General features: G+C 45.5%; 2 protein-coding genes across 5 annotated transcripts in view; one reads left to right on the plus strand and one right to left on the minus strand.

Annotated features, from left to right (window-relative positions):
• Positions 1–2626: 2626 nt before the first annotated feature.
• CGA (glycoprotein hormones, alpha polypeptide) lies at positions 2627–14036 on the minus strand. The gene is made up of 4 exons (XM_035110706.3): positions 13912–14036; positions 10458–10564; positions 3826–4019; positions 2627–2933 (listed from the first exon to the last, which is right to left on the minus strand). Exons 2-4 carry the CDS (start codon positions 10555–10557, stop codon positions 2850–2852), a joined length of 378 nt encoding a protein of 125 aa, XP_034966597.1. The 5' UTR covers positions 10558–10564; positions 13912–14036; the 3' UTR covers positions 2627–2849.
• A 4653-nt stretch (positions 14037–18689) lies between these two features.
• The window catches only part of ZNF292 (zinc finger protein 292), a 30961-nt gene continuing 26729 nt past the window's right edge, over positions 18690–22921 (plus strand). For 2 of the 4 annotated variants that reach the window (XM_035109435.3, XM_088665966.1), the window contains exon 1: positions 18963–19165. In XM_035109435.3, the coding sequence (XP_034965326.3) occupies positions 18986–19165 (180 nt within the window). In that variant the 5' untranslated portion in view covers positions 18963–18985. Of the gene's footprint in view, positions 18831–18962; positions 19166–22503; positions 22620–22921 lie in introns of those variants that run through there. The other 2 variants (XM_088665965.1, XM_088665967.1) reach the window with 2 other exon arrangements.

The following is a 22921-nucleotide window of genomic DNA, read 5'->3' on the forward strand; positions in this document are numbered from 1 at the left end:
GACGACAATTCTTTTCTTGTATATAGGTTAGCCTCAGAAGAAGGGCATCACATATTGAGAATGTGAACTACTGTTTTAGCTGGGAAGAGAAGGATGATATTTTGCAGTGCTGTACAGGGAGAAGGGACTCAATCTGCCCTAATTGGAATCAGAGAGGAAAGAGGAGATAAGAATCAATGGCACAGCAAATGCCAAGGCTGTGTGCCTTGTCATCATGGTGGATGCTGATGTTGTCAACAGGAAGGCGTGGGTGGCAGGACAAGTAGTTCAGCCTTGGACATACTGAGTTTGAAATGATAATGATGAGACATCCAGGTAGATGACAGGTAAGTGGAGACGCAGAACTGGGCAGCAGCAAAGAGGCTCTGGGTTAGAGATAGTTGGGTGCAATCAGCAGATCCAAACCCTCAGGATAAAGCCAGTAAGCTAGAAAAACAATATTATTAGGTATGGGAGGATGAGTTCCTTCCTCTCAAGGTTGAAAACTTGGATTTTTCATATGAGAAATGAGTTGTAAAATAAAACAGGAGTTAGGGGTGGTATAGCTTTTCCAGAGGGGCGTGGGTGGCACTGTGGTCTAAACCACTGAGCCTCTTGGGCTTGCTGATCAGAAGGTTGGTGGTTCGAATCCCCGCAACGGAGTGAGCACCATTGCTCTGTCCCAGCTCCTGCCAACCCAGCAGTTCAAAAGCACGCCAGTGCAAGTAGATAGGTACTGCTGTGGCAGGAAGGTAAACAGTGTTTCCGTGCGCTCTGGCTTCTGTTACGATGGTCCGTTGCTCCAGAAGCGGTTTAGTCATGCTGGCCACATGACTCAGAAAGCTGTCTGTGGACAAACACCGGCTCCCTTGTCCTGAAAGCGAGATGAGCCTCACAACCCCATAGTCGCCTTTGACTGGACTTAACTGTCCAGGGGTCCTTTACCTTTTTAGCTTTTTAAGAGATATTATATAGTATCCCTTTATCGCACACATTTTATCACACTGTATATTTCAATGCAATGGAAGCAGTATTGTGTGATATTAGTTTTTCCCCATCTCTGTGTTATATCTTATACCCCAGGATTATGTTAAGAGAACAACAGGTTTGAATTCGCAGCTACCTATGCTGACCTGGTGTTTCAGTGTAGCAAGATGCACAGTATGCGACAGGGGAGTTCTTAAATAGGACTGTTTGGGTGCAACTGTTTCTCAAAGTCAATTATTTATTATTATTATTTTATTTATTTTCCATATCACCCTTCATAACATAGTAACAAACAAAAAATATACCTACCCTTCACCCCATTTTAAAAGGCCATAGCCTAGGAGAAGAATGCCTTTGCCTAGTGTCTGAAGATATCTAACGAATGTGCCAGGCGAGCCTCCCTGGAGAGAGCACACCACAAGATGGGAGCCACTGCAGAAAAGCCCTTTGTGTTGCTTCCTTCTAGGCCAGTGGTGGGCAACCTTTTGAGCTTGGTGTGTCAAAATTTGCCAAAAAAAACCGAGCATAACTCAGGGGGTGTGTCACTTCGAGAAAAAAACATAATTTCACGATATTTATAGTTCAAGTAACAAAAATGTATAATTGTTTCCCCTTTTAAAAAAAGGCCGGCCGTCAGGTTCGCGGGGTGGGGGTGGGGTCCGGGAGCTCCCCGGTTGCTGCACTGGTGGCCACCAGTGTCCAGGCGGTGGCGGTTTCGGTGGCTCAGGAGCCCGCCCGGCAGCTCCTGCAGCGCTGGTCACTTTCAGGAGCTCCGTGGCTCCCTGTCGACCGCCATCTTCCCTCGCCGGAAGACCACAAGGCCCCCCCGAGATGTGTCGCCTGTGGCATTCCACTGCCGGGTGGAAGTAAGGTCTCAGTATGCAGCTGTGTGTCACCAAAAATGGCTATACGTGTCAGTGCTGACACGCGTGTCATAGGTTCGCCATCACTGTTCTAGGCCTTTTCATGGAGGAGGAACACGAAGAAGAGCCTCAGATGATGATCACAGGGTCTGGGTCAGTTTGTTATAGGATACTGGAGGAGTGTCAAATGTAATGTCCTGAGGTGCTATCATACCCTCATATCCCATGGAACCCCTACATCACTCATGGCAATTTGAAAACTGCTGAGGCCAATGGTTTTCCTAAGTCAGATGTGTTGGCATATGGGAATGTAGCATAGGTATTTGCTGAGCATGGGTTTCAGCCCTCTGGTCCATTTGAGATTTCCCTAGAGTCTTATTGTAGTGTGAACTTTCATATACAACAATCTACTTTCTCAGGTGTAAGGTTCAAGCATCTGTTGAAAATACAAAACGTTTCTGAAATGGCAATACCCATACCCAAACTCAAAGTATAATTGGTTATAAGAGAAACTTGAAAATTATTTTGAAGCTTTTTTTTAATTGGCATTTTTTCATGTGGTGAGAATCATTCTTTTCTATGCCTAGCACTGAAACAATGTTATTCAGTTCTTAAACAGGGGAAGAAGATAATCCACAAATCCTAATATATTTAACTGTCTTATTTTTAAAAGAAAAGAATGCAACATATTTCTCTGCAGATGGAGTGAGAAATTATTTCAAATTAGTATAGCATCCTCTTTCTCAGAGAAGACAGTTATACATTAATTCACACCTTACGTACAAAATAAACAAGACTTTGGTTGTCATGCAAAATTCTATATTTGGTTTCTAGGAGAAATAATGAAACATATTTGTCTGTTTCACTCAATGTGTGATGAAGTAAAGAGGAAACATAACAGCAGGGAATATATCATAGTAGGTAAGATCAATCAGAAAAGTTATGATCATATACAATACTGCTATGAAAGCAAATAAAATAAAATCATTCGTTGTCATCGGCAGTCCATTCACCAAGGTCTTAAGATTTATGATAGTAGCAAGTACTGCAGTGACAGTCTGTGTGATTCTCTATCTTTGTGTGTTCATGATTTGGAATGGGAGCCTTGAGAAAAGAAAAGAAAAAATAAAATAAAATTATACATTCATTCATTCATTGTAAAAAAGTCAGAGCCTTTGTGCAAAGAACATCTTAAAGCTTTATTTTCTCACTTAAATAAAAGCTATGTAGAGTTGGCAACACTGTTTCTTATGCAATTTCTTCTTCTATATTGTGATTTGTTGTAATGAAGTTTATGGTACTGTTTTAATTGTACACCATTTTGATACTCTACTCTCTCTCTCTCTCTCTCTCTCTCTCTCTCTCTCTCTCTCTCTCTCTCTCTCTTTATATATATATATATATATATATATATATATATGAATTAATGAAAATAAACACTGAGAATTATTATCTAGACTCACTCTGCTATCATTTTCATTGGCAGTTATAAGTAGATAGAATCCTAAGGAACACCCCGCCCCCAAATGCAATTAGTTCCATATGCTCAAAAAAGATTTTTCACTAGCATTTCTTGAACAGCAGCTGCTAATCTACAGGGCAAATATGTTGTAATGTAGTTGCAACACATCACTAACTTAACCTTTGCAGAAATGAGGTTGAGGGTACATTCAAAAGCCAGCTACAAGATAGTGTGAAGAATTCTCCTGCTCACCCACCCTTAATCTGGTTTGAATGTTGTGATACATATATTGCTCACTTGAATTATACAAGAGTTGAAAGTCAATACCAATAGATCTGATATTGCTATGTAAGGGTTGGAGCCATCTGGATTTATAAGAGACCTTAAATAAGTCGGAGAGCAGACTGTGGACTTAGAGTTCCAACTTTCAGGCACAATCTTCAAGCATGCCTGAGGATTCCAATATTATTCCAGGGTGAGGAGGAAGGGTAACAAACACATATTCCATAGGTAGGTGCTTAGTAGCCTCATTACCTGTTTGAAGGCTCTTGCCACACAGCATGTTGCTTCTGATGTGATGTTCTTTGGGACCGGCATTGTCTTCTTAGATCTCATGGGAGTGGGATAAGCCCTTGAGAAACAGCATCCTGCACACTGATAAATAGGTCGCCCATTGAACAGGTGCTCCGTCATGCGCACGTTCAAGCTTAGTCTACATTCAGGGCAGCCTTTCAGATACACACAAAAAAGAATATATTTAGATGTTTGTACTGTTCTTGTACTTCACATTCCAACATATGACGGGCTAGGCTGCATTCCAATCTTGAGCTGAACTGGTAGGATGGGCTTCCCATTGTGCGCCATCAATTCATGAATGGCTAAATTCACATTTAACTTTGAAGACAAAATGGTCTACAACAAGACATGGGAGCCTTCCAGATATTGATTGGACTACAATTCCCATAATCTCTTACCACTGGCCATGGTGGATGGGACTAATGGGAATTGCATCCCAACAACATCTGGAGGGCCACAAGTCCTCCAGCCCTAGTCTACAGGAAATGAGATAAACTTTTTGATCTTGGCCCTCTTTCTATCAAATGTTTTGGACTTAGCTAAGGCTTGCTTAAACTGATCACCACCTCAAGACCCAAAGGAAACCCCACTCCCCACTTATGGTGCCATTAGCTTAAATGACTTCATGGACCAAAATGTAGCTAAGGCAAAAACTGTGAAAAATTCACAGGGAGCCACTAACAAGGTGCTCTGAAGTAGGGTTTTCAAGACAGAACATGCAATCTCACTCCTTGAACATGCAGCATATTTTCAGAAAAAGAAATGCCATTTCAAAGAATTCATCACATACAGGGCACCAAAAACACTAAGGTATTCAAAAAGCACAAGTCAAGTGGGCAATTAAATGCATGTTTATGAATATGGCAGAATATAGAGGTCATCTGTTAATCAGATTATTAACAAGTAACATAGTACATTGGTGCCTCGCTAGACGAAATTAATTTGTTCCACGGGTCAATTCGGGTAACGAATTTTTCGTCTAGCGAATCCTGGTTCCCCATAGGAATGCATTGAAACTTAATCAATGCGTTCCTATGGGCTCCGGGGGACTGGTGGCGGGGAAGGCAGGGAGGCAGGTGCTTGCTCTCTTGCCTGCCTGCCTTCCCCACCGCCTGTCACACGAAGATCGGAGGGCGCTGCTTGCCACGGCTTGTCGGGCGGGGGGAGGGAGAAACGGAGGACCGGTCCGATCCTCCGCTTCTCTCAACCCCTGCCCGACGGAGCCAAATGCCGGATCTGTCGGGCGGGGGGAGGGAGAAACGGAGGACCGATCCGATCCTCCGCTTCTCTCAACCCCTGCCCGACGGAGCCAAATGCCGGATCTGTCGGGCGGGGGGGGAGAAACGGAGGACCGATCCGATCCGATCCTCCGATCCGATCCTCCGCTTCTCTCTCCCCCCGCCCGACGGAGCCAAATGGCGGGTCTGTCAGGTGGGGGGAGGGAGAAACGGAGGACCGATCCGATCCTCCGCTTCTCTCTCCCCCCGCCAGACGGAGCCAAATGTCGGATCTGCCGGATCTGCCGGGCGGGGGGGAGGGAGAAACGGAGGACTGATCCGATCCTCCGCTTCTCTCTCCCCCCGCCCGATGGAGCCAAATGCCGGATCTGTTGGGCGGGTTGAGGGAGAAACGGAGGACCGATCCGATCCGATCCGATCCTCCGATCCGATCCTCCGCTTCTCTCTCCCCCCGCCCGACGGAGCCAAATGGTGGGTCTGTCGGGCGGGGGGAGGGAGAAACGGAGGACCGATCTGATCCTCCGCTTCTCTCTCCCCCCGCCAGACGGAGCCAAATGCTGGATCTGTCGGGCGGGGGGGAAACGGAGGACTGATCCGATCCTCTGCTTCTCTCTCCCCCCACCCGACGGAGCCAAATGCCGGATCTGTCGGGCAGGGGGAGGGAGAAACGGAGGACCGATCCGATCCTCCGCTTCTCTCAACCCCCGCCAGACGGAGCCAAATGCCGGATCTGTCGGGCGGGGGGGAGGGAGAAACGGAGGACCGATCCAATCCTCCGCTTCTCTCTCCCCCCACCCGACGGAGCCAAATGCCGGATCTGTTGGGCGTGGGGAGGGAGAAACGGGGGACCGATCTGATCCTCCGCTTCTCTCTCCCCCCGCCCGACGGAGCCAAATGCTGGATCTGTCGGGCGGGGGAAAAACGGAGGACTGATCCGATCCTCCGCTTCTCTCTCCCCCCACCCGACGGAGCCAAATTCCAGATCTGTCGGGCGGGGGAAGGGAGAAACGGAGGACCGATCCGATCCTCCGCTTGTCTCTCCCCCCGCCCGACGGAGCCAAATGCCGGATCTGTTGGGCGGGGGGGAGGGAGAAACTGAGGATTGATCCGATCCTCCACTTCTCTCTCCCCCCGCCAGACGGAGCCAAATGCCAGATCTGCCGGGCGGGGGGAGGGAGAAACAAAGGACCGATCCGATCCTCCGCTTCTCTCTCCCCCCGCCCGACGGAGCCAAATGCCAGATCTGTCGGGTGGGGGGGAGAAACGGAGGACCGATCCGATCCTCCGCTTCTCTCTCCCCCCGCCCGACGGAGCCGAATGCCGGATCTGTCGGGCGGGGGAGGGAGAAACGGAGGACCGATCCGATCCTCCGCTTCTCTCTCTCCCTGCCCGACGGAGCCAGATGCCGGATCTGCCGGATCTGCTGGGCGGGGGGAGGGAGAAACAGAGGACCGATCCGATCCTCCGCTTCTCTCTCCCCCCGCCCGACGGAGCCAAATGCCGGATCTGTCGGGCGGGGGGAGGGAGAAACGGAGGACCGATCCGATCCTCCGCTTCTCTCTCTCCCTGCCCGACCGAGCCAGATGCCGGATCTGTCGGGCGGGTTGAGGGAGAAACGGAGGACCGATCCGATCCTCCGATCCGATCCTCCGCTTCTCTCTCCCCCCGCCTGACAGAGCCAAATGCCGGATCTGTCGGGTGGGGGAGAGAAACGGAGGACCGATCCGATCCTCCGCTTCTCTCCCCCCCCGCCCGACGGAGCCAAATGCCGGATCTGTCGGGCGGGTTGAGGGAGAAACGGAGGACCGATCCGATCCTCCGATCCGATCCTCCGCTTCTCTCTCCCCCTGCCCGACGGAGCCAAATGGCGGGTCTGTCAGGCGGGGGGAGGGAGAAACGGAGGACCGATCCGATCCTCCGCTTCTCTCTCCCCCCGCCCGACGGAGCCAAATGGCGGGTCTGTCAGGCGGGGGGAGGGAGAAACGGAGGACCGATCCGATCCTCCGATCCGATCCTCCGCTTCTCTCTCCCCCCGCCCGACGGAGCCAAATGGCGGGTCTGTGAGGCGGGGGGAGGGAGAAACGGAGGACCGATCCGATCCTCCGCTTCTCTCTCCCCCCGCCAGACGGAGCCAAATGCCGGATCTGCCGGATCTGCCGGGCGGGGGGGGAGGGAGAAACGGAGGACCGATCCGATCCTCCGCTTCTCTCTCCCCCCGCCCAACGGAGCCAAATGCCAGATCTGTCGGGCGGGGGGGGGGAATGGAGGACCGATCCGATCCTCCGCTTCTCTCTCCCCCCGCCCGATGGAGCCAAATGCCGGATCTGTCGGGCGGGGGGAGGGAGAAACATAGGACCGATCTGATCCTCCGCTTCTCTCCCCCCCCCCCGACGGAGCCAAATGCCGGATCTGTCGGGCGGGTTGAGGGAGAAACGGAGGACCGATCCGATCCTCCGCTTCTCTCTCCCCCCGCCCGACCGAGCCAAATGCCGGATCTGTCGGGCGAGGGGAGGGAGAAACGGAGGACCGATCTGATCCTCCGCTTCTCTCTCCCCCCGCCCAACCGAGCCAAATGCCGGATCTGTCGGGCGGGGGGAGGGAGAAACGGAGGACCGATCCGATCCTCCGCTTCTCTCTCCCCCCACCGACGGAGCCAAATGCCGGATCTGTTGGGCGGGGGGAGGTAGAAACGGAGGACCGATCCGATCCTCCGCTCTTCTCTCCCCCCGCCCGATGGAGCCAAATGCTGGATCTGTCGGGCGGGGGGAGGGAGAAACGGAGGACTGATCCGATCCTCCGCTTCTCTCTCCCCCCGCCCGACAGAGCCGAAGTGCGGCGGTGCGGCGGCGTTTCACAGCCTGCCTTCCCCAAGCCAAGGGGAAGGCAGGCGGCAAAAAGCCTGGAGCTGAAGCCCAGTGGTGTGAAAGTGAAAAGCCCCCACACCGCTGCACTTCAGCTCTGGGGGACGGAGCCGAAGTGCGGCAGTGTGGGGGCTGCTTTCCCCTAGCCGCCTGGCACACAACTACTTGACTTTGCAGCCCCCGCACCGCCGCACTTCGGCTCTGAACCCCGGAGCCGAAGTGCGGCGGTGTGGGGCTGCGCCTGCCTTCCCCAAGCCAAGGGGAAGGCAGGCGGCAAAAAGCCCTGGCAATTTTTCACTGCACGCTGGACTTTGCAGTCGGAGGTTTGTTTTTCTATGGCCACGCTTCGCAAGACGAAGCGGCGGCCATAGAAAACCTCGTCGTCTTGCGAGGCAACCTCCGATCGCAAAATCCATTCGTCTAGCAAAAAATTCATCTTACAGAGCATTCGTTAAGCGAGGCACCACTGTAAATCAACTTTTGGTATCAGGGAAGCTTAAACAGCTGCAGCTCTTCATTTCCCACATTTGGAGATGCTGACAGATAATACTGCTTTAAGAAATAACTCAATCAAAAATATTGTGTGGAAAGCCACGCCCCCCAAAAAGCACTGTTAGTGTTAAAGTTATTTAGTTAATGCCATATCCACTCATTTTTCATCTTTTTTAAAATTTTATTTGCATTAATTGCAATGCGTATTATTTACAAATACAACTAATCTGAAACAATGTACCCTATGTATACTGATTTCTTTATACCTTCATTTCATACCTGTGCCACTTTTTCCTTGGCTGCATTTTGTTTTATAGCAATCATTTATATCATTCGCTTTGAATATCTTCCCCAGGGCAATTCCCAATAAATAGAATCATACAAAGATAATCAAAATGCAACTAACACACACACCAAATAAAATTAAGAATGGACAAAAAAGCAGCACAAAAAGCAGTCACTGGACATAAAACACACCATTAAAATGCCTGAGAGAATGAAAAGGTCTTGGCACCCACTGTGATATCATCTCAGAGCCAGGAAGTGCTGTGAGCCTCCCTTGTCAGAGTATTCAATGATAAGGGTGCCACAAAAGGAAAAAGCCAATTTTCCTCTAGTCACTACCCATTGTATCAGGGATATCAGAAGGAGGACTTCTGAAGAACTTCTTAAGGCACTGTGGGGCTCATATGGAGGAAATAGGTGCAACTGGTTCAATGATACAAATATCCAGGAATCAGTTTGAATTTTGTCTTTTCATTATGTGAACACTTTTCTTTTAGCAATCAATTCGGCTATTCTGATCCATCCTCTTAATGCAAATAGCTAGACTGTATCCTAGACTGTATCCTAATACACCTCCTGGCAAATAGTAGGGGAAGAAATGGAGGCAGTGAGAGATTTTACTTTCTTGGGCTCCTTGATCACTGCAGATGGTGACAGCAGTCACAAAATTAAAAGACGCCTGCTTCTTGGGAGAAAAGCAATGACAAACCTAGTCAGCATCTTAAAAAGCAGAGACATCACCTTGCCTACAAAGGTCCGTATAGTTAAAGCTATGGTTTTCCCAGTAGTGATGTATGGAAGTGAGAGCTGGACCATAAAGAAGGCTGATCGCCGAATAATTGATGCTTTTGAATTATGGTGCTGGAGGAGACTCTTGGGAGTCCCATGGACTGCAAGAAGATCAAATCTATCCATTCTTAAGGAAATCAGCCCTGAGTGCTCACTGGAAGGACAGGTCGTGAAGCTGAGGCTCCAGTACTTTGGCCACCTCATGAGAAGAGAAGAATCCTTAGAAAAGACCCTGATGTTGGGAAAGATTGGGGACACTAGGAGAAGGGGACGACAGAGGACGAGATGGTTGGACAGTGTTCTCGAAGCTACAAACATGAGTTTGACCAAACTGCGTGAGGCAGTGCAAGACAGGAGTGCCTGGCGTGCTATGGTCCATGGGGTCACGAAGAGTCGGACACGACTAAACGACTATACAACAACAACAATCCTAATAGTCGTGACAGACTTTTAACTCACTCTCTTCTTTTACAGCGATACAAAATGAAGCTGAACTGCCAAAATGCCCACACTTATTTTCTGAGAAACCAAACCTAACAGACTTGTTGAATAAATAGTCACTGTTCATAAACTTTTAGAATAAAAAACTGAAGATACTGAAAGTATAGAAAAGAAAGCAGTGGCACACAGCCCTACCTTTGGCACATTTACTCAGTATAGGTAAGTATACTTAAGTATTCCTCTTTGTAAAGTTTTAAATGCAATGATGCAATCCAGCAAGCTGCCAAATAGTTTTAACAAAAAAGAGAGAGAGAAAAGATTTTGCAACTTCTGTTAAAGTGCAGCAGAAGGGACCACTTCCATTACACTTCTCTTTTCTTTCTTATTTCACAATTTCCCATGCCAGGAAATGTCATTTCTATTCATGGTGCACAGATGATCACTGTCTGCTTTTTAAAAAATTGAAATATTTAATATATCTCACCTGGAGTGATGAACTCTCGCTCCGGCACTGAATGTAGAATATTCAGTGATACAGACAATATAGCAAAAGCAACAGCAGCATACTTCCCATAGAACACCATGGCCCTCCTGCAAAAGAGAGGAAAAACAAAGCATTTCCCCTCTAGTCGTAAGCATGTTTATTTGGAAATACATCCAGTTGATTCCAGTTGAAAGTAGCTTAGGAACACAGCTTTAATCGTATTCTTAAATTCTACCCATGGACAAGGTGCAGAGCTGTAGGATTGTTGGTGGTGCTGCAGCCTCAAGAGACTAGTGACTTAATTGGATTCTGATCTCTGAATGTAATATGGGGTAAACGTGTGGTTAGCATCTTGAATTTACCATGCAGTTTTAACTTACAGGCTAAATGAGTAAAGATGCATCATAACAATGTTGTCACTTGGGTCAAAACTTGGGGTGTTTGTAGAATAAGGATAAGGTGCCTTTCAGATGTTGTTGGATCCCAACTCAAATCGGTCCCAGTTAGCATGATGAATGTTCAGGGAGCTACAGACCAGCCACATCTGAAACTAAGTACAACACCCACGAGCTCAGAAGTGGCTAGTGTTTTGTGAGCTAGCCACTCCTGAACCAAAGGGTGGTTTACTAAGGCACTCCACATGGCTTGGCTTACATAAACCTATGTTAGCCAAAACACCCTATTGGCTCATGTAGACTATGTTTTATAGGACTGGTATCATTACAGAAGTTATCTGAGCAGTTTCCTGTAACATATGAGAGCTGTGTTCACAAGTGGTTTAAAAAAATAAAATTGTACCCATATTGGGTGTGGACCAAGAGCCAAACAACTATCTCACTTCATAGACAGATGCAGCACAGAGAGTATGTACGGCTCTCACTTCTTATGAGGAATACCTTGCATAAACTTGATATATAGGCACGTGCCCAGTATCTCTGAAACACATGAAGTGATGCTAAGCAATAGTTAAATTTAACATTTCCCCCTGTCCATGGGAATACTTTGGTATAAGCCTCTAGACTGAGTAAAATAGATAAAAACATGGTATCCCTTTCCAGTAGATTTTACAAGGAAGACCTGTGATCAGGAACAAGCTACAATCTAGCACCCTGCTCATGAATGCTCCCTGCAAAATCTGCCAAAATATTTAGCTAGGATCCAAAAAAACCCCACAAAAGGTCATTCTGCATGCATAATGGGGCATTGATGCACGATTGGGCAAAAGCTCAGCAGACATGCATGCCACAAAAAAAAGGTATGGGAGCCAGATCTTCAGAGGAAAAAAGTGTCAACAATATCACTAGGTGCATGAGACAACTAGAAATAAAAATTTCCATGCATCTTTCTCTATGAGAATCACACTTCCTGAGTGTAAAAGCACTATGCTGGAGCTGGCCCTAAGCAGCTTATAAGAGAGTATGGACATATTTATTCTAAACAGAAAACAAATAACAGAAAAACTACATTCCAGAAATAACAATGCAACACAAAGAATGCAATCAGACATTGTACATGGCTGTTTAGGCCATGTACAAAGGAAAGGGCAACTGACAAGCAAATCATCCAAAGGAATTAAATTAATATAATATTAGCATTATATTATATTATCAAACACAATTTTGTTGTTTTTATAATTTTGTTATAAAATAATAATGTGGATGAGTCTGTTATATTTATGTGACACTTTCTAGTAAATTGGCATTTAAAATGAGAGGACTGCCTTAGGCTGCAGTCCTATGCACACTTACCATGGAGTAGGACACACTGAACACAATGGGTTTTCTGACTGACTAGACTTGTGCAGGGTTGCACTGCAAGCCTTTGCAGAAATAATCCAGGAAGAAAATGTATTAAGGTAATAGCCATTTTTCTCCCTTAATTTTATAAATGTAGTATAGGGATGGAGCACAATTCTATTAAGTTTACATTTAAAGCTGGACTTACCAGACTCACACTTTTTAAAACAATGAGAACTAAAACATAGCCATCCTTTGAAATTCGCACTTACTTGAATTTTGCAAGGCAGTTTTTCCAACAAACCAATGTTTACCAAAAATGCATATTTTAGGTAGAAGGGTGCATAAAAATAAATATATTAGTGGAAATAATATGCAAATATATATATATCAATAGAAATTGCTTGCAAAGATGTGTGCATTAGTCAAAACAACATAAAAATTGTTTATCAAGAAAAATTCACACTAAAGTGCTTTCGAATTCTAATGTGGATTTTTTAAAAAGAAAAATTGCTGCAGGAATATGGAGAATCCAATTTAAGACTGTGAAAAATGAGAAATTAGCAGATCCTTCCCTGCTAATGCAGTATCAGAGATCTAAACTGGATAATTTTGAGAAAGTATATGTATTGCTTTCTTAGTAAATACTCACTGGTGGAGCCATTTCCAACATATTTAAGTAACACAGGCTGTTGTTGTTTTTAACCTTGAAATATAGTTGCAACCAATGCCCAACCAGTTTGATGCATAAGTTTGTTGCATTCACACTTTACAAGTTTAGATGCAAAACATAATGTGTGAAGTAGCCCAAGGGGATTGTTACTTACTAGCCACTATCCATCCAAAGTTGCTTTTTCTGATCTCTTTCCCTGATCCAGAGAACTATGGCTTGTATCAAAAGAACTCCAGGTACAACAGGGCTTTCTCACCCCGTTCCCGTTGCAGCCTTTTGCCCCTCACCAAAACCAAACAAACAAACAACCTGCTCCTGAAAGCCAGGGGACTCACCAGAATTGTGTGCAATGCAGTATAAGGCTGCAAACGGGAAAAGGGAATCAGCAGAAATCAGAGGCCCTCTTTTCCCTTTTTTTATTGTTATGGGGGGAAAGATGCCTTCTCTTTGCACAAGGCTACTCTTTGGATCCAAAGCATGAGAAGACTGCGTGGCCACTGATGTACTCAGGGTTATGTGGCATAAGCTGCGCAAGAGAATCCAAATGAAGAGCTGCATGTAGCTCTACCTGCATTATGCCTATCCCTGGAGAGAGTTCTCCCTACCAACACCATCCTCAAAACAGTAACATGATATACCCCTGCAACAGCAAACACAACATTTGGGTTTTTGGTTTGTTTGTTTTTTTAAAAAAAGCAAGAATTATCAGCTTCAAGTTTTTATCTAAGCCATGCTTCCATTTCAGAGACTGAGATACATTGCGCACAAAGAGCTGATCACCTTTTGGCTGACGCATTTTTGTGTCTTCATCTAATGATCCCAATGTATCTTGCAAAACAACCCTTAATCCATGTTACTCACAAGTAGGCACTACTGAGTTCTGTGGAGTTTACCCCCAAGTAAGTGAATATAGGATTGCAGCCTCAGTCTATGAAGAGAATCACAGTACTTGGTCCTTTTACAAAGAGTCAGCTTTAAAGAAAAGAGATTATATTAGATTTCAAATTAATAAACAAATCTAAACCATTTAAACAAATAACATTACCCTTCTTCTTTTCCAGCTGAGGCCAGTTGATTAAGGGTCTGAAAAAAATAGGGTTAGGAAACTTAGCGGTGGCTTGTCTTTCGACGCTGAGACGGAATAAACCCTGTGTTTTTCTTTTATACCAGGAAATTTGGTCGTATCTTCCACCTAGATCTAAGCCAATGGATCAACTGTGATGTCTGCTCATTGGCCAACTATTGCTTGATGTAATTACTATTCCGCCATACTGATGTTATCTCTTCCTTGACTCTTAAACAGATCACTTTCTGCATTGTAATATTAAAGTAAGGTCAGATGGTGGGCACAAAAATCAACAATGTTTACCGTTTAGTTTTCTCTTGCATTGTCAACTACAGTTTACTGCCATTTTCAGTAATTGCAGCCATTAAAAAAACAACAAAGACTGCAGCGACTTGACCAGATTTCCTACCAGCTTCTAAAATGGCACAGGGGGAGAATGTTCATTCCCTGTAGTCTCTTTCCCCTTTGCAACGTTATATTAAGAGTTGAAAACTAGAAAATAACATTTAAAATTTTAACAATGGACCTGCAGTATCTTGATAAATAATAGAACCAAGGGATTGGAGGAAAGTCAATTTGTTTTGTTGTTGCATTGTTGTTTTTATTTTTTGTTATTTTTGGAAAATCAATAAAATATTATTTAAAAAGAAAAAGAAAACTAGAAAATAACAAAATAGGAGGGAATAGCTCAGTTGGTTAGAGCACGGTGCTGATAATTTAGCCAAGGTTGTGGTTCGATCACCATGTGAGCCACTTGCATATTTTTGCATTGCAGGGGTTTGGACTAGGTGACTCTCAGGGTCCCTTTCAACTCTACAATTCTGTGATTTTATGATGCTAAAATGATGGAAAATAATGCGGTTTCAAATCATCCTTTTTGCACTCACCCTATTTGATTCATATTGCAACATTTTCATTTCATATTCATTTCATTCATGGAATGGCTGGTGGTCCAGAGGTTGTCTCTGACAGAAGGGGAAGCAATTATCACCAATTCCTCCTTCCCCCTGCAGCATCCTCCATCACCTCTCACATTGTTGCAGAGTTGGCCAAATAGAGCTGCAGGAGGGAACTGCCTTTCCTCACTTCTGTGGGTGGGAGATTACAGTATTATGAGTGGAAAGCTACACACAGGGTTCAAGCCACTATTTATGTGAAAGCATTATACAAGTAGTGCAAGTAAATTACTCAAACCTATTTATATTTAGTACAGTGGTACCTCAGGTTACAAACGCTTCAGGTTACAAAGTCTGCTAACCCAGAAATAGTACCTCAGGTTAAGAACTTTGCTTCAGGATGAGAACAGAAATCGTGCTCTGACGACGTGGCAGCAGCAGGAGGCCCCATTAGCTAAAGTTGTGCTTCAGATTAAGAACAGTTTCAGGTTAAGAATGGACCTCCAGAACAAATTACGTTCTTAACCAGAGGTACCACTGTACATAGTTCTATTCATGTTAAGTCCCAAAATTTTTGTGTCAGGCTGTGTCATGTCTCTAGCCTCAATCTCCCCATCTCCATCTCAGAAGGGGAAGAGGGATCCATCATCCCACACTCCAGAACCTTCTAGACCTGAGGGCTTGACTTTACCTGACACCTCAGACACAGAAGACCCCCACACAGAGACCTCACCATAGTTTCCAGCGGTTGCAGGTTCAGGCAATCGGCCTTTATGAAACACAGCTTTTCTGAAGGGGTGAGGTTAACAGCAGGTGAAAATCATGGCATCTTGAAAAGGTCACAGCAGGTTTCAGAAACAATAGGTCTCTTTGGGCGAGTTCCAGCTGATGTTTGCCTTCGTGATCTGTCCAGGGTCCTGGCAAAAGATACTGCCTTGCCTTTTGTGATGCACCATACCTTACCATAATTCCGTTTGCTCTTCTAGTAATTGCCACTTCTTCAAACCAGCTCCCGCCCCCCGGGGCCTTGAGGCCTAACAGGTTGCAACGTAAGGCAACTTTTTAAAAATGAAGTGCAAGGTAGCATGATAGCACTATTGCAGGGAAGCATATTTTCTGTAGGTTACAATAAACCTGTATTTTAAGATAATTTCAGACCATATGGAATTCTTATATAAAGTGTGCATTATATTAAAGACAGATGTTTGTGTTAAAATAATTTTTAGTACTTTTATATTCTGTTTATTTCAGTGAGAGTTTAATGCATCTTTAAAAATCAACAGGACTCAAAGTGTTTAACTTTGCATGAAGTGCACCTAATGGTTATACTCGCAACATTATGTTACTCCTTTTGCTACCGTAGAAAAACTTAATTTTAGAATCATTTATTTCCCCCATTTTTTTCTAAAAATCCACTTGTGAATCAGAAATGTTATTACGCCTCTAGTTTTTCATTTGCACTCCAAGTAATTTTGTTTTTCCCTGTTCAATGTATGTTAATACCCCATTCAAATCAATATTCTTGTAACAGCCACTATACCTGTAGTTTGCAATCAGTGATGGAACAGCAGGGGAGTTCAATTCCCTCTCAAGGCTTCCAGCTACCAATATTAATTAGGTGGAAAATACAAGGAAATATATCTGTGAACAAACAATGCTGCAGTAAAAATGCCAGGGCAGAGACCATTTTTATGTACCTTGTATATTTTTATATTTTTACTGATGAAAGAAAGTCTATGCAATAAAGGCCAAATAAAAGATATATGGGGATAAAGAAGTAATATTGCAAGGCAGAGTCTACCTCTACTATTTACTTTACAGCTTCTGAGAAATGGAACAACCAATAGGGCCTCCTTTGCCCCCTGAGGGGGTCTGTAGGGCTTTAAACACTAATGTGAGCATCTGGATCTAGGCCTGGAAATGAACTGGCAACCAATGCAGCAGTTTTAAAACAAGGGTTATGTGAGATCTAAGTGGAAGCCCAGCCACTAATCTGGCTGCTGCATTTTGAAACACTTGACATTTCCAAATCATTCTACCGTAAGTACGGTATGTAAGTTACCAGAGAATGAATTACAGTGGCCAGGTTATGTCCAAAAGGGGCTGTTTCTGGTGAACCAGAAAGCTACTTTTGCTCCAGAAGGCTATTGTGGTCAACAGTATCAAAAGCTATTGTTGTGGTCAACAGTATCAAAAGCAACCAACCGATTGAGAATGAGCAGCATTGCACTCTCCCCATCTCCCACCCCCAATATCTTCCAGTAGCACCTTAGAGACCAACTAAGTTTGTCATTGGTATGAGCTTTCGTATGCATGCACACTTCTTCAGTATCTGATCTGAAGTGTGCATGCACACGAAAGCTCATACCAATGACAAACTTAGTCTAAGGCGCTAAGGAAATTTTTTATTTTGTTTCGACTACGCCAGACCAACACGGCTACCTACCTGTAACTGATAAATATCATCACCCAGGGTGACCAAGGAAATTTGAGTGTCATGACAAGGCCTGAAGCCAGACTGGAACAGATCCAAGTAATTAGTTTCCTTCCTGAAGTTGGACCACCGTCACCTTCTAGCACCTTGCCTCAAAGGGGGATATTTGCCACCAGGCAATAGTTATTTTAACACTTCTGGATCCAGTGAAGTCTTCTTACCAAGGAGACACACCACTGCCTCCTTCAACATTAATCACTTTCTGGACCCACCCAGGCTACCCCCTGAAGAAGCCAGAATGCCAAGGGTCAAGGTGGTAGGTGGATGGCCGCTTGTCTTCAAGCAGGTTGTCACATCCTCAGGCCCTGGTTCTGCAGGATGAAGAATGGTGTTGCAGGGTAACAAAATGTCCTGGGCCACCCCCAAATATAGGATTCATACAACTCCCAACTGTTTTCCCACCTAAAAGCAGATGTGGGGAGGGCAGTTTAAAAACCCCTCTCCTTCACACCATTTTCTAAATCTAAATTAGCCTTGAATATGCTAAAATAAAAGGCTAAATACCTCACCCCTATACATGCTGCTCCAAAATTCAGCATACCTATAGAAAGCAAAGATTATATTTGCAAAGGTGGATGTTTTTAGGACCCACCTTTGCAAGGTTAAAATTGTTCTCAATGTGTTTTTATACTGTAACCTGCTATGGGACCTTAGGCATAGGAGCCAACTACTACAGGCTGAGGTCCCTTTGCCCCCCCCAATACAATATTTGAAAGGGCCAGATCCCCCCCCCCAAAGTTGATGACCATTGCCATTCGAAATAGTATGGAGGGGCTGCATCATGGGATCTATTGGGGGGCTTACCTGTCCCCCCCCAAAAAAAACATTTTATTCAAGTTGGCCCTCCTGCCTTAGGGTGGAGGGCGGGAAGGAAATAAATAAATAAATTCGACGGGATTTTGTTTTTTTATTAAAAGGATAGTTTGTATTTAAAATAATTTCCCAAAAGCTTAAATAGCTGTCGTGTCGAACAGTTTCGGAAGTTGCTGACTCGCCCGCTCGCAATAAATGCGCATCGGTTTTTGGATTCCTAGTTGCATAGCACCTGGCCTCCCTCGCAAACGGAGGGGCGAGAAACTTTGCAGCCAGGTGCGCGTGTCCAGGGAGATGAGAGCGGCAAACGGAAACGGGAAAAAAGCGCGCCGCCTGCCCGTTGAAGTCTGCGGTGGCGGCGGCGCCGCCTCTTCCTGCAAGGGAGCGAAGCCGCTCTAAACAAGGCAGACCGCGAGCGAAACTGAAACACTTCTTCGGTTGACGTCCTGTTCCTGCCTCCTTGCCGTCTCCCTCCCACCCCCGCAAAAAAAAAGTCCGCGAGACGCGTCACTAGGCGATCTGTGCCACTGGGCGCGCGCCGGCCGTCGCACGTGACAGGACTAGCCCACGTTACCCAGCCCCTCTGCGAATGCGGGGGGGGGGAGGAAAGGGGACGGGTAAAGAGCGGGCGAACTGCCTGTTCGAACTCTCCTCCCCTTCGATCCCAGCACATGATTCCCCCTCCCCGGAACGTGGTATTGTGTAATCACGTGACCCCCTTACGGTGCGCGCGCGGGGAGAGGGGGGTAGGTGGGCCGTTGAGGGAGGGCTCGCGAGTGCGGTGGCAGTTGGTTGGTAGTGGTAGGGTGGGGGGAGGGGGGCTGCGTACGCGACGGAGCGGGGTGCGAAGATGGCGGACGAGGAGGCCGAGCAGGACAGCGGCAGCCACGGCCCTGGCGGCGAGAGCGGCCTCCTCCCTCTGGATATGCGGCGCTTGAAGGGGCGGCTGCTGGAGCTGGAGACGGGGCTGCGGGAGAGCCGGGAGCCCGCCGTGGAGGCGGCCGCCGAGTACTGTCAGCAGCTCTGCCAGGTCAGGACGGGGCCGGGGCGGGCAGGCGGGAGGGTCCTCTCTCTCCTTGCCTCCTCCTCCTGCAGCGGGAGCAGGAAGGAGCTGGGCCGCGCTGCTGCTCTGAGTGCTCTCCTTCTTGAAACTGGCTCCGAGGGAGGGAGCGGGAGAGCCTAAGTGGCCCGCCCCCCTGCGCCGGGAGGGGAGTTCATCGCGGGCCCGGAATCCCCTCCCCCCACAACCTGTCTTCCCGGCAGCTCCCCACCCCCCACGCGGCTCCCTCTTCGACTCGGCCCCTTTGTTTTGCTGCTGCTGCCGCCGCCTCGGGTCTGGAGGGGCCTTTGTCTACTGATGGCGGCGGCGGAGAGCCCCGTCCCCGACCCAGCAATAAGCAGGAGCGTGAAAGAGGGGAGGGGAAGGGTGGCTTGTTCCACAGGGAGGAAGCGAGGGAAGGGGCTGGCTATGGGGGCTTCCTCACCCTCTCGGTTGTATCTCGAGAACTCATGCTCCAGGTGCGAGAGAAGGAAGTCCTGCCCCATTTCCCCCTCATGCCACAAATATTTCAATATAACCATCAGCTTGCCCATGGGGAGCTAGCGCGCATCTGCCCCACAGTAGCGTCCCGGGAGGCTTAGTCGTAAGGCTTCCATCATATTTTACCCCCATAGACGAGCATAGGAAGAGTCAGTCCAGTGACCAGGGTTTCCGGAATATCTTTGAGCCAGTGTTGTTGTGGTTGAACGATCTTTCTAACTGCCCTTGGATTTTGTCAATTAAATCAGATGACTCTAAAGAAACAGATTCCCCACATGGTATTTGTAGTGTTTGCTCAGGATGCACACTATTGCTCTTTCCACAAGACATTTGATGGGCAAATGTCTATTTCAGCCAATTTGTTGACTGGGAAACTGTCATTCCAGAAATCCACTTAGTTCAAAACTTACGTACATATTTGAATTGAAGACATGAACTGCTTTAAACAATCATGTTTGAAACAGATACTTTTTGATAGAATCACACAAAAATAACATATTGGCCTGGTTCTCGTGTCACTTTAAAGTATCATTCACCTAAGTGGCATGCTGTTGAAATGTCTTACTCTGGCTGCTTAGCCATAGTTTGGTCTTAATGTTATGTCTGAACCCAAACTCATGATTGGTTTCTTCCTAAACTACGAGTGGTAAACCAAGGTTTGTATTTTGCTTACCACTCATGTGTATGGCTGACTTGGTATAAGAGAGTTTTCTATTTCTGAGCTTTCTATTTCTATTTCCTATGTTAGATGGAATTTAATTGTAATTAAGTTTCTTTTTTCTAGGTCAAAATGTTTTTTTTTAAATTTAGGCCTATAATAATGGGTCACATTCTGTTTTTGTCCCTCTGTATACATAACCCAATAGGAAGTCAGCCTTAGGGTATACTCCTCACCTCTGTGAACCCATTTATAACCATCCCATCATTTCCCATGGTTTTGTGTTGTAAGTTCACAGGTGGAAGCAGTGGTTAACAAATTAGGATCCTTTGTCAACCAAAGGTTGAAGGATCCTTGTTTTTTGTTAACCATAGTTTGCATCAGTGCCATTTAACAATAAGAATGAAAAAGGGTCCCAGTATTCCTATTGGGGGGGGGGCACAGGCTGGTCCTTAGACCAACTGTCATAGACTAAATTCCCATCTTGAGCTAGAAAGAATAAGATGTTCCTTTTTGCCTATTGAGAACTCCTGAAAGCAGGAGTGAATAAAATCAACAGTATAGTTGAGCTCCCATACATCAACTCAGTGTCTCTTGGTCATATAACTTAATTGAGATTTGAATTTGTGCATTTTTGAGAGAAAGGGAGGCACTTTTCTAGCATGCCTCAAACCATAGAAGGCTTCAGTTTATGTATTTCTAAAATGTATCAGGCTTTGTTCATGTGAACTAGTATGGAATTTACGTAATTTTATCAGTTGCCTTTTGGGGAAAAACCTTTGTTCAAGTTGATGTAATAAAATAGAAAATCCTGATTTTATGAGATGAAATTATTATTATTGTGTTTTACATGTTCTTATTCCACTCTTCCGCCTTTTTTCTTAAACTTGTAATTAAGAGCTAGATTGTGTGTATGTGTATATATATATACATATATATATATATATATATATATGCACACACCTTATTTGGTGTGTACATCTATATCTTTATATTTACTATGAATTATTCATTATTATGGATATTGATGTTTATGTGATTAATAATAAAAATCAGATTACAGTATGTAAACAAGATGGGTGGATGGGAGTGTGCCTTGCTGGATCCATGGAACAACCGGGAACTTTGGCTCCTGATGGTTCCTTTGGAGTCCCACCTTTACCCACACCACATCTGATGTCATACATGGTGTGAGGTGTGGGATGTTTGGGGATGACTTCCTAAAAATGGCCTGGTGGGCCATGTTTGGTACATGGGTCTGATGTTCCCCACCCCTGTATTATGGGCCAATCTGATATCAAAGCAATTGATAGTCTCCCCCCTTTTTCTAATACTTACTGTATATACTCGAGTATAAGCCTACTTTTTCAGCACAAAAAATGTGCTGAAAAAGCTGCCATCGGCTTATACTCGAATGAGGCTTATTCTCAAGCGGTGGAGAAAGGCACAGGACCGGGGGTTCAGAGAAGCGCTGCACTACGACTCTCTGAACCCCCGTCCTATGCCTGCTTTGTGCGAGGCGGCAGGGAGGGAGAAGCAGTGGGGAAGGGATCCTTCCTCGCCGCTTCTCCCCCTCACCCCACTGCTGACAGTTGGGAAAGGCATAGGACGGTATTTATTTTTATTTTTGAAATTTACCAGTAGCTGCTGCATTTCCCACCCTCAGCTTATACTCGAGTCAATAAGTTTTCCCAGTTTTTTGAGGTAAAATTAGATGCCTCTGCTTATATTCGGGTCGGCTTATACTTGAGTATATATGGTAATTTATCCTTCAATTTTTAAAGAAATTTTGTGATGGGTGTTTATGAAAGATGTTACATCTAGCTAAAAGGCAGTCTCTATCTTTTAGTTATGTCTCTGTTGCAATCAAAGAAATTTGGGAGGGTCAAGTACTTCTTAGCATTATAGAAGCTTGGATAAAGAATTGTATACAGTGTAAAATTAAAGGGGGCTTTCCTTTTACCTGCCTTTGTATTCTCTCAAGTCCTTGCATCTTCATTGTAGTGGCAGGGCAGACATATAGGCCTGCCTAGTTAGAAGGGAGCTCATTAAATACTCTCCACCACAGTGTGATGGTGCTTTAACAAGTGAATATGATTTCCAGGGCTGAACTCACCTGGTGTCTTTCATGTATTAATTAATGTAATTATATTTTTATTTCGCTTTTCAGACAAATATTGTATCCCAAAATGGCTTACATCAATCAAATGTTAGATACTGGCCCTGCCCTCAGACTTACAAACTAGAAAGACAAGACGTACAAGGGAAGGGGACTGGAGGGAAAAGGTAAAGGAGGGAGATCAATTTAAAAATGCCAAAATAAATTGATTAGTTGTAATCAGGCATTTATATCCAGTTGAGGTTAGGTGGACTTTCCTTACTGATGTTTTTGAACAGATAGACATGGTGTGGCAACCTGGTGATCCTTAGTTCTGTCATTAGCAGAAGCCAGGTTGTCCTTCTCATGGTCTCTGGGAAATTGTTTGGGTGCAAAAGTGTGTAGTGACTCTGAATTTGCATTTGGCAGTACTGCTTTGGAACAATTGACCCAGCTCTCATAAAGAAAGGGAATAGAGAGAGGGCCAGAT

This window comes from Zootoca vivipara, chromosome 3, assembly GCF_965207765.1.
Source record: "Zootoca vivipara chromosome 3, rZooViv2.hap1.1, whole genome shotgun sequence".
NCBI lineage: Eukaryota > Metazoa > Chordata > Lepidosauria > Squamata > Lacertidae > Zootoca > Zootoca vivipara.